Source organism: Rhea americana, unplaced genomic scaffold (genome assembly GCF_003343005.1).
Source record: "Rhea americana isolate MKP2758 unplaced genomic scaffold, rheAme1 scaffold_4, whole genome shotgun sequence".
Classification (NCBI taxonomy): Eukaryota; Metazoa; Chordata; class Aves; order Rheiformes; family Rheidae; genus Rhea; species Rhea americana.
In genome coordinates, this window is record NW_028186534.1 from 1,791,730 (window position 1) to 1,802,644 (window position 10,915).

General features: G+C 40.3%; 1 protein-coding gene across 1 annotated transcript; it reads left to right on the top strand.

Moving 5' to 3' along the window:
- The first annotated feature begins 401 nt into the window (after nucleotides 1-401).
- On the top strand, nucleotides 402-10,211 carry ACTR5 (actin related protein 5). Its single transcript, XM_085313931.1, has 8 exons — nucleotides 402-636; nucleotides 1,826-1,995; nucleotides 3,009-3,226; nucleotides 3,650-3,832; nucleotides 6,508-6,630; nucleotides 7,209-7,348; nucleotides 7,987-8,119; nucleotides 9,598-10,211. Exons 1-8 carry the CDS (start codon nucleotides 470-472, stop codon nucleotides 9,853-9,855), a joined length of 1,392 nt encoding a protein of 463 aa, XP_085170057.1. The 5' UTR covers nucleotides 402-469; the 3' UTR covers nucleotides 9,856-10,211.
- The last annotated feature ends 704 nt before the right edge of the window (nucleotides 10,212-10,915 follow it).

Below are 10,915 nucleotides of genomic sequence, written 5' to 3' on the forward strand. Positions count from 1 at the left end.
TCCGGCGCGGTTTGTGCGGCTGGCCGAGTCGGTCCGAAGGCTCTGCCCGGAGCGGGCTGCGCTCCCAGCAGTTTCAGCTGCGCTCGGGCTCCTCGTGGCGGAGGTCCGTCACTTGGGGCTTTTACGATCTGCAAGGGCTTTTGAAAACCCRTTTTCCTCTCCCCGTAGGAGTGTCTGTCCTGATCAAATTCATATTGGAAATCCTGCTGTAGGCGAGGCTTCTTTTTCCCACTAAAACACAAGATGTCGTTTAGCTTTCCTGCAAAGTAGCCTGCGTATAAAGCGCTTTCTCGCTGGTGTTTTGGGGGAGTTGTGTCTGCTTTTAAGCGTCAGTGACAAGGATGGGCACGGCTGGGTTTTTCTCTTCATACGCTCCCTTCGCTCCCCGCCCTTGTGTCTCTTGCAGGGTTGTGTTGATCATCCGGTTGTTTTGACAGAAGCCGTGTGCAATCCGCTGTATTCGAGGCAAATGATGTCAGAGCTCCTCTTTGAATGTTACCAAGTTCCAAGAGTGTCCTACGGCGTGGACAGCTTGTACAGCTTCTACCACAACACAAGGCAGAACTGGCCCTGCAGTGGTTTAGTAATATCTTCAGGTTACCAGTGTACGCATATTTTGCCAGTCTTAGAAGGCAGGTGAGTTCTTGGTGTCTCAAGCGGAGGGTTTTTTTTACTCTATTACTGACTTTTTAGTGATAAAAATACCTGTTTCTCTAGCATTTGGTGTTCTGGCTTCTGCGGTGTGAGCTCTTAGCAGGTCTTTTTATATATTTATACTGAGGAGAAGAACAAGGTATGCAGCTCTTGCTAACTCCTGCTGAATTTTGAATTGAAGTAGTGTTGTGCTTGTGCACATTGCTCTTTAAGTTACTATTCGTAGATCCAAATTTCCAAAAATAAAAGAGGTTACGTGCCCCAACAAAGATCAGACATGAAAAACATGTATTACACTTTAATGCAGCTTTGGGGACAAAAGCAAATGAAATCCGTGCAGTCCTTATAAGGCTTTTGTCATTGTCATTAGGCTGCTACATTGGTCTGCCCTTTCTGAAGTCCTTACTGCAGGAAATGGCTTTGTGTTATCTGGAGTTGCTTCAACTTTTCTAGCGTTTTACAACATCACGTAGGTCAGAGGGACTGTTTTTTTAACTCTGCTAACCATCACTTTACTTTTTGAAATAGAACAAAGCATTTTCCTTGCCATAGCCAGAATTACTTCATCTCTGTGACCATGGAGTTGCAAGCTGGTCATAAATTTGGCATAGAATAGTTCAGTGGCATGCAACACTTTTTTATGGTGTTAGTTTTGTGTTCCATTTTCCACTGAAAAGTTCTTTGAGATTTAGTCTCAAGTTTCTCTAAACTTCATCCTTATTAAAGTTTTAATGAAACTAAACTGATAGGCTCGGTCTATTTTAAGTCTTAATTAAAAGTCTTGTCATCTGATAGCATTTCCAGAGGAAAGGGGAAATAGAAATTCTGGCTAAATTTTTACTGGTTTTCAGAGGAAGTAAAATCCTTCATTTTTTTTTTCCCTCCTCCTGTCCTCCCCTTCCCCCTTGTTTTGTTTGTCGTTTTCATTTTCTTTTCCTCAGACAGAGCCTTTCAAGAAGTATCTGCAAAAGGCAAAGCAGTGTGTATGGTTTTTGCCTGAGAGAAGCAGGGATGTTAGAACTTCTTGTAAATGCCTTTGAAATATTTACCTGGGAATATTCATCTCTCCCTTGATTATATCAGAAATTAAATAATACTGAGTAAAGTAGGAGGTCTGTTTTACCCTGAATTTGTAAATCTTTCCAGTCTCAGTTCTCTCTTGGGTTTTCAGGTTGGATGCTAAAAACTGCAAACGTATTAATCTTGGAGGATGTCAAGCTGCCGTATATCTACAACGTCTCCTTCAGCTGAAATACCCAGGACATTTTGCTGCCATCACTCTCAGCCGCATGGAAGAAATACTGCATGAGCATAGCTACATTGCAGAGGACTATATAGAAGGTAAAAACAGCTGTAATAAGTCACTAGGTAATGCTAATCCAAACTCAGTTCTGTCCTCTGCATTCCTTGTTTTCAGATTAGCTGCATTCTGGCTGAAATATACTGGCTGCTTGTGTGTGTGTGTAGATAACATGTAGGTCTGACTGCTAACGTACTGCTTGCTTTATAGCTTTCTTTCCAATAGTATACTTCACAAGAAAAACTTGACAACAACTTCAGAGTTCTATAAGAAGTCATAAAACGAAGAATATAGCATTAAGCTAGAAATGAAATGAAACTTTGAAAATCCGTTCTGTATTACTTCAGATACTTCTGTGAACGATGACTGAGATTATTTTGAAGGAAAATATTTTTTAAATCAAATTTTATTCATTGTTTTATTTTATACTTCCAGCAAAACATTGGTCAGGATGATTTCTGTATCTGACAATGTGTATTTTATTTTGTTTTTTCCCTCTGCTTTTCTGTATCCCTAACATACTGGTTGTAAGATTTTTCAAAACTGCAGAGAACATTTCTAATCATTTTTTTCTTTTTTTTTCTTTGTGTGAATTAAGTTTTAAAATTATTATGGTAAATATCATTCAACGTGGTTGCCAAAGAGCTTTTTTTTATTATTTATTTTTTTATTATTTTCGTGAAGCCTGACACACATGAGATTGTATTTAAAGAAGAAAATACTTTGCTCTGAGTGTGTGCGGAAGTCCTTAAATGTATGAGGAGTCTACCTTACTGTAGGCAGAAGAGACATTAGTGTGCACTTCAAACTTCTTGGTCCTTTGTGTTTCCTTTGTTTTGGAGTTCAGGACACTAAATCTTTTGCACTGTGCATTTAGCTCTGAGGAGGAAGCTAAACGTGGGGGATAGTTGCCAAGAGGTGGGCAGAATCCTAAACTAGGCTGTTCCCTTCTTTCTTTGTAGTCTGAACTTTCAGTATGGAATGCTTACAGGATAAAAAAAAAGTCACCGTTTTCAGCCTGGCAATACAGTTATTTTATTTTCAAAACATTCAGAACTGCAAAAATGGCGGTCCCCTGAGTATTATGAGAACAACATGCACAAGATGCAGCTGCCTTTTTCAAACAAACTCCTGGGCAGCACTCTGACTTCRGAGGAAAAGCAGGAGAGACGGCAGCAGCAGTTACGTCGTCTTCAAGAACTAAACGCGCGTCGTCGAGAAGAGAAGCTGCAACTTGACCAAGAGAGGCTTGACAGACTGCTCTATGTACAGGTAATCATGACAGTGAAGTTCTCAGTGTTATCTTTTGGGAGAGGGTCACGCTGCCCTCAGACTTTTCTAAGAGGTCATATCTTACTGTAAAGAAACTGACTGTCCCAGCTGTCTTCTGATGTCACAGCTGTGTAAGTGTCATTGTAAATAAGTGTTGACTGTCTTAGCTGTTTTCTGAGGTCATATGGGCTTTTTAAGATTACTTGCAACATAAAACGGAGAGGTTATTCATGCAGAGAATGCTTCTAGGTTCTGAATAGTACTTCTCTTGTGAAGCATTTTAAATGCTGCTGAAGTGTGCACATCTGTAATATTTAATATTAATAATGTRATATTAACAGTGAAGGCAGGGTGTCTTTAATGTTTCACACAGAGCTAATTATCCTGTACTGTTCATCACAACTAGTTGTGACCTGTCTGTAGGAACTTCTGGAAGATGGTCAAATGGATCAATTCCACAAAGCTTTGGTGGAGCTGAACATGGACTCTGCAGAAGAACTTCAGTCTTACATCAACAAACTGAGCCTGGCAATTGAACAAACAAAGCAGAAAATCCTACAGGCAGAAGTCAATATTGAAGTGGAYGTTGTGGACAGCAAACCAGAGGTATAATGTTATCACCAAATTAATCCGGTTGTTATTATCTCTGAGGGAGTTAAGTTTCTATGCATGAAAATGTGCCCCTTTAGGGTTTATGTTTTCCTTTAACACACTGCAACTCCTTGTTAGTTTTAACACACTGCAGCTCCTTGTTAGTTTGACTCTTATTCCTTCTGTTCCCTGCTTTTTATGCAGTTACAGAAAGTTATTGTGTTAATCTTGTAGCATATGCCTGAAATCAGCAACCCCTTCTGTGCTGCTTGCGCCGTGCTCTGGGACGTTTCTTCTAGTTTGATTCCATTTTGTGTTTTGTATAAATCTGAGCCTAATCTCAAGGCTTCTGGACGTTTGTTAAAGTGGATAATTATGAGATTAAGTTTCCTAATAARTTCCTTGCATGTCTTTAAGAAGTTGGGAAAAAGGAAATTAGCCTAATGGGCAAGACCAGTCAGAAGATATGCTGCTTCCCTTTGTGATTATTCCTAACAATGTATGCTAGCCAGAATCCTTACTTAGGATTGACTTGCTTAGACGATTTTAAATGTGATATCTAACCTTAATTAAATAAAATGGAACACCTATTCCTTCGTAACTCAAACCAACCTCTAACTTTGCTTCTGTGTTAGTTTTGGTGAAATAAGTAGGCCTAGTATGTCAAAAAATTTTCTTCAATCATCTGACAGTTAAATGATACTGAGTTTTAAATACTTAAACCTCAAGTTGTCACAGTCCTAGGACAGACAACAGTCCTTTAAAAATCTGTAGCCTCTTGTTAAAGGTATTGGAGAATCTATTAAGCTCCCTTCCTTCCCCAACAATGTCTTTCTCTCTGTTCTTCCCRTTTSCATGGAGAGAATTTTATGGGGATCRCCTCACGCTTTGCCTCATTTCAGCTATCTTTTAGGTGCAGTTAAGCAACACATTTTTTTTTCCTTTTTGTAACAGAATTTAATTGCTAGACTCTGTTACAAGGCATGTAGGATAAAACTTTTGCTAGTTAAGTCAACCTCTCTTCAGGGAAAGGTAGGGAAGAAAACAGGAAAATGAAGCGTAGGGGAAAGTGATGCAAGATGAAGAAATTCTCATGTTTTTTGAGAGACTTGAGATGCAGCCAAAACCAGCAGGTGTGCTGATATCTTCTGAGTTCTGTTGTGCCTACGCTTATCAGGACAGTTTGTGTAAGAACGAGGGCAATGGGGTTTTGGCAAGGTTGGGGTAGACCCTGGATTTATCATTGTGGCAAGGCATTTTCTTACCTTGTGTTAAAATATTCCAGAAATAAGTAATTGAAAGACAATTTCTTATAATTTTGCCCAATGGTTGTGCCTAAGTTTAGACATGTCCATTTTGGATCCCATACTCCTTTTGTTTGCTAGGTATTGTCTCAGTCCTTGGAATGAATCAGCAAGCCTTTCTGTTTTGTTTATGCTCTGTGAGAAAGCCTACAATTACAACATTAATTCACACATGAAGATAGTCTGTCTCGTTGTGGCTCAGTAAAAGAGGGGAGGGGGAAGAAAAAAAGGATTTTGTGCCAATTCTTCGACAAAGTTCTATGTATCTTTCTGTTGCTAGGGTTTTTTTAAGGTATAAAAAGAAGGGGAATAAAACATAAATSCTGGAGAAAACTTCAGATAACTGCTGTTTGCTCTAACAATGAACACTCCTTAGAATCTGATTTTTAAGTAGCTTGTTTGCTTGTTTTAACTGGGCATGTGCTAGACTGTTGGGGTTTTTTTTTTTCTTGAAACGTAGTTTTGTCTCCTACCCATGTTACTTGCCAAATATTACTACAAATATTTTATTTTTAAATTATTAAAAAAAATCAGGTTTTTCTTACTAAGGCTGTTTTATTGTAATGCTGAAATAAATGAGGTAACTTAAGAATTGTTYTCATTTCACAATAATACTCTGAGATCTTGAATAACACTTTTCTTTTTAGCTCAGTTGGTTAGAGCGTGGTGCTGCTAATGCCAAGGTCGAGSGTTCAATCCCTGTATGGGCTATGCTGAGGGCCAGACTAGATGATCTCCAGAGGTCCCTTCCAACCTTACCATTCTATGATTCTGTGAAGGAGCTTTGAGGCACCTTTATGTCTGTAAAATGTAAGGTTTTATTTGGTCCATCCCACGTAGTAATACCAGGAAGCTGAAACTAGGCAACTGGCAAGCGCTGTGTGGCGGCTTTGTAGCTAGCAAATATTTGTTTTCCAGACCCATGCAAGCAAGGTAGGGAATTAAATGGTAATTATAGAGCAGTCAGTGCTGGAAATGCACCAAGTTTTAACCAACTTAAAAAGCTATTTTAATAAGTTTTAATATGTTGTTATATTTAGGACATGTCTGGCTTAGGATCCTGGCAGCTTTTTAACTAGGGCTTGAATTTCTGAGTAAGCATCATGATAAGTTATTGGAGGCAGGTTTGGGGAGTCTTTTTTTGGGTGGGGGCAGGGGAGCAGGTGGAAGGTTGCTTTGAGTATATGTATTTCTTAATTTCTGTTTTCTAGATTGTTCACTACTTTCTCTCTTCAGTGCTGGAGAAAAGCATATGTCCTGGTTCAAGCTTGCAGAAGAACAGAAGGTTAAGGGATCAGGATGGAATTTCCACATGCATCACCAGAATTGCAGTCACATGTGTGCCTAGCCCTTCAGAGCTAATGTTTTCTCTGCTTCTGTTTCCAGACCCCGGATTTGGATCCATTAGGCAGTGAACAATCACTGGAGGATGTGGAAAGCATTAATGAGTTTGAGCCTTTGTTTGCTGAAGAACAGCCTGAAGTTGAGAAGCCTGTTGCTACAGTGCAGGTTTGATTTCTGTATCTACACCTTACTTCAGAGAAGTTACCTTCTGGTTGTCCAGCTAGTCTGTGAACACGTCTCCAAACGTACTCTTGGAAGAGATCTCTGAACAGAGCATTATAAGGAGAGAAGCTTAGCTGATGTTTGGAGCAGTAGTTCAGCTCAGATGTCTTTGTATSTGATCCGTAGCCCCGTATCCCACCAAGAAGCACCAGTGAACAAAACTTTGAACTTGCGAAGTAGAGCCTTAGAACTGAGTGGCAGCAGATGCAATAAAGCGCAACATAAGTCTGGCTTCCTTAGTCTTTTGAAACCTTATCTTAAAAACCTTTTACAACACAGCCCTTTGAGAGTACGTTATGATCTCTTTTGTACTGTTTGGGAACTTAGCTTAAGGCTGATTTAAAGCTTCTACATGCCTTGCATAGATGATACCCTTGTACACAATGCTATCAGCAGCTTGCTAGAATAAAGTTCATTGAGTAAATAACAATGCTTGGGAGGAGAATGAGGAGAGTGTTTTCTAGAATACTGCTATTCTTTAACTGAATTTTCTATTGCTTTTCAATCTCATACTTCTAAAGCCAGTGTTTAACCTGGCAGAGTATCACCAGCTTTTTCTTGGTACGGAGAGAATCAGGGCTCCAGAGATTGTCTTCCAGCCTTCCCTGATAGGAGAAGACCAGGCAGGAATAGCAGAAACCATGCAATATGTCCTTGAAAGGTGAGTTTCCAAAGCTGCTTGGCACTTGTTTACTTCAAACAAGATCGTTATATTTTGAYTTTATTTTTGCAGTACTGCTTGTTTAGCAGCAACTTCTGAAAATATATTTGAACAATCACTTTTAGTGGGCTTGAGCATTGCAGGTTAGATGTCTCTGTGTTCTGGAAACCATRTGTAAATCTCTGCTTGTTTAAGTTTTTGCAGATAGGAGCAACAAACCCTTGAATCTCTTGAAGCAATAAGTTGACAGTGTCCGAGACCAAAATTAGCAGTGCCTTTTGTGACTTATATAGGCACACTCACTGGATAATTACTTCCTGCAAACTTAACATTAGAATATAGGCAACCACCAAATTGTGTGAACATATGAGATGGAATGCTTCTTTTCAGAAAATATGAGTGAGCTCYAGAGAATTATTAATTCATGGGGCACAATTCAAAGGGCTTTAAGGATTTTCTTCTTCTACCCCACTGAATTTTAAGAAAACAAATTAATGAAGGGTTTGATATTAGAGAAGTGAAAGGAATTTCACAAAGCAGTTCTTGAAGATAGGTGTCAGTATTCTCCATAGCTATTTAATTCGTAGGAGTGAGACACTTGAAAAAACTAAAATAATGGAGTTTTTTGTCCTTTGCAGGTATCCAAAGGAGCAACAGGCTGTTCTTGTCCAGAATGTTTTTCTCACTGGTGGAAATGCAATGTACCCTGGACTGAAAGCCAGAGTCGAGAAAGAACTGCTTGAAATGAGGCCATTCCAGTCATCTTTTCGGGTAGGTGCATTGCTCTTGTGGAAGACTCATCAATCTGTTTATCCATATTCAAAAGTATTTCCAATTGGATGAGATACAGAGTGGGTGTACTTAGAGCATAGGAGTGACAGGAGACAAAATGACTTTTTTTGACCTGASAAAACGAAGGGTAGGCAAGGATATAGTTACTCTCTCTAAATACATTAGCAAAAGTACAGTGAACTTCTTACAAGAGGAGAAGCTGCTTCAGCTAAAGGACCATGGAAGCGTAAGCAAGTATATTCGGCTGGAAATTTGCAGATTAATTTCTTATAATTAGGACAGTTACTATTTGGAACAAGCAGTCTTTGGTAGGAGTAGTTGCTAGGTGAAACTGAACTCRCTTTAAACAAAAAAGAGTTACAYATAGGACTTATGTAACATCATTACATGTAATGATTACCTGGGATGGTAGCAAAAGAGATGCCCAGTGAATCTTCCAAATGTGTTCCTTTATATTATACTTGCTAGTAAAAAAAAAAACAGCAATGAAGGAAGAGCTTGCAATGTGTTTGTAATGAGACTAAGAACCTTCCTTGCTGTTCTGAAACCAGCTTGCAGATTTTTCTCCCTAAATCTGCTACCCTCTTGAATAGCAAAATAGTTTACAGACCATGGAAAAGATGAGTGTGAATAGAATCTTGTGATTCCACAGCTGTTTCTTTCCAAAGTGAGTGCACGTAGCCTTTGGGCCCCATGTGGCTGATAGAAAATGATAGGAAGTTACAACCATATTGTTGGTAGTTTTTAAGTATGTCGCTTCCTATTTTTGAGCATATGTTTGTGGGCCTCTCATTTTCTTCTGATGTTGCTTGTAACTGAGTAAGAGCTTCTTTTTCATTAAATATGGCCCATAGTGTGCTCCCATTGGCAATCTGTCACTTCAGATATCACATATGGCACTTGTGTGGTGCCTAGCATAGTAATCYTAGAGCTGGACCAGGAAAACACTTCATGCTGCAGCACAGGGAACATTTTAAATGCAAATATGAATCTCACAGTGGAAGGAGAGCATGCATGATCTTTTCCTACTGCTGTTTTTTAGCCCCCAGTGTTCCTCCCTGCTACTCCAGTTCTAAGCGGTTTTGCTAGTGTGCTTGAAATTTGTTTTGCAACACCAGTAGCTTTTCCAGCCTTGACTTCCAGCTGTGAGCACTCTTGGTTGTGAATATGATACACCCACATGTTTTGTCAATCCACAGAAATAGAGCAGGCTCACAGAAATTTGGTCTCTAGGTGAATGAACTTCAAACCCTGTCGTAACCCTTCTCCTCRGGTTATTTCAAAGGCAGTGAATGATGAGCTCAAACTTTTGAAGTTAGTGATTTGTACCACAGAATATTCTAATCAGGATTAAAAAAAAAGGGGGGGGGGGCTTTTTGTCTCTTGTGTTTAGTTCTGAAACAAATTGGCATTCTCCTACATTGACAGAGATCCCCTTGTATCTTTCTTCCGTCCAGGTTCATCTCGCTTCCAGTCCCATTTTAGATGCCTGGTATGGGGCTAGGGATTGGGCAGTGGAATACATGACCCGCGAGGAAGGCTGGATAACCAGGAAAGACTATGAAGAAAAGGGGGGAGAGTACCTCAAGGAACACTGTGCTTCAAATGTCTATGTTCCCATTCGCCTTCCAAAGCAGGCCCCACGGACAACTGAGGCATTAGCACCCAGCAGAGCGCTGGCATCCAGCRCAGGCAATCCCTGTGAGCAAGCATAGCACAGAGCCTTGGTCGCATACTCTCCTGAGAAGATAACAGTGCAAGAAGGAAAGAACTGCTGTTCTGCAGAATAAGCTATGCATAGAATATAGGTCTCAGCCTAGCCTTGCTGGCTAGTCAGAGAGCATAAAGTATCYCATCTGGTCACTTGAAGCAAAAGTGTCCAAAGGCTTTGGGGCATCAGCTGGCATGGTCGTAGCACTTGTCGCCTATGCATAGCGCGAGGGTACGTATCAGCAAGAAGGAACACACCAGAAGTACATTCCACTGAATGCAGCTTTTGTAAACTTCCACTCAGGTTTTTTGAGCRTATGTTTTACAATGTTTTCTTTTAATTAAAACTTAGTGGCTTTTATGTAGGATGAAATTGTTCTTATTGCATGATCCAAAAGCTAGGCTTGTATCGAGCCAATCAGTCCAGCAGGCGTCTCCCTTGCTCGTTACTGCGAGCAATCATCAGACCGCGTTGTGCGGCTAGAGACCGGAGAGGGGCTGACCTGTGGGTTTCCTTCTGAGGCTTCTTTGACTCGCATCTTGTTTGATTTCCTCCCTGCTATGCGCTTCCTGCTAAAYCGCTGCAGAATCTGGTGGCATTTAAGATACTTTCTGACAGTGAAACAGTTCTCCTGTTTCAAAGTGGAGACCTGCTCACACAAAGCATTGTTCAAGTATGTGTGTGTRTATATATATGTATAAAAAAACCCTCTTCATAAAACACTGTCTGGAAGGGTTTCCAGTTCCTATACAGTCCTTAAGTTCTGTGAGAGCGGTGGCTGGAGAGAGGAGCTCTTGACCGGTGGGACTCTTCTATATTGCCGTTTGAAAGAGTCGGCTGAGGGCATCTCCATGTTAGTGGGCTTTTTAGGGATAATCTGTAATTAGTATCTTGTAATGCACAATCAGCTGGCTTCCTCTATTGCAAACAACTTTGCTTGTTCCCTTGAAACCATTAGTGTCAGCTTTATTTTAGCAAGGCTTGGGAATGAGAAGAGACCGATGCTCCCTTACTGGAAGACCCYTGATGACCCCAGTGTGGTATCGCAACATTGTGATGAGTGT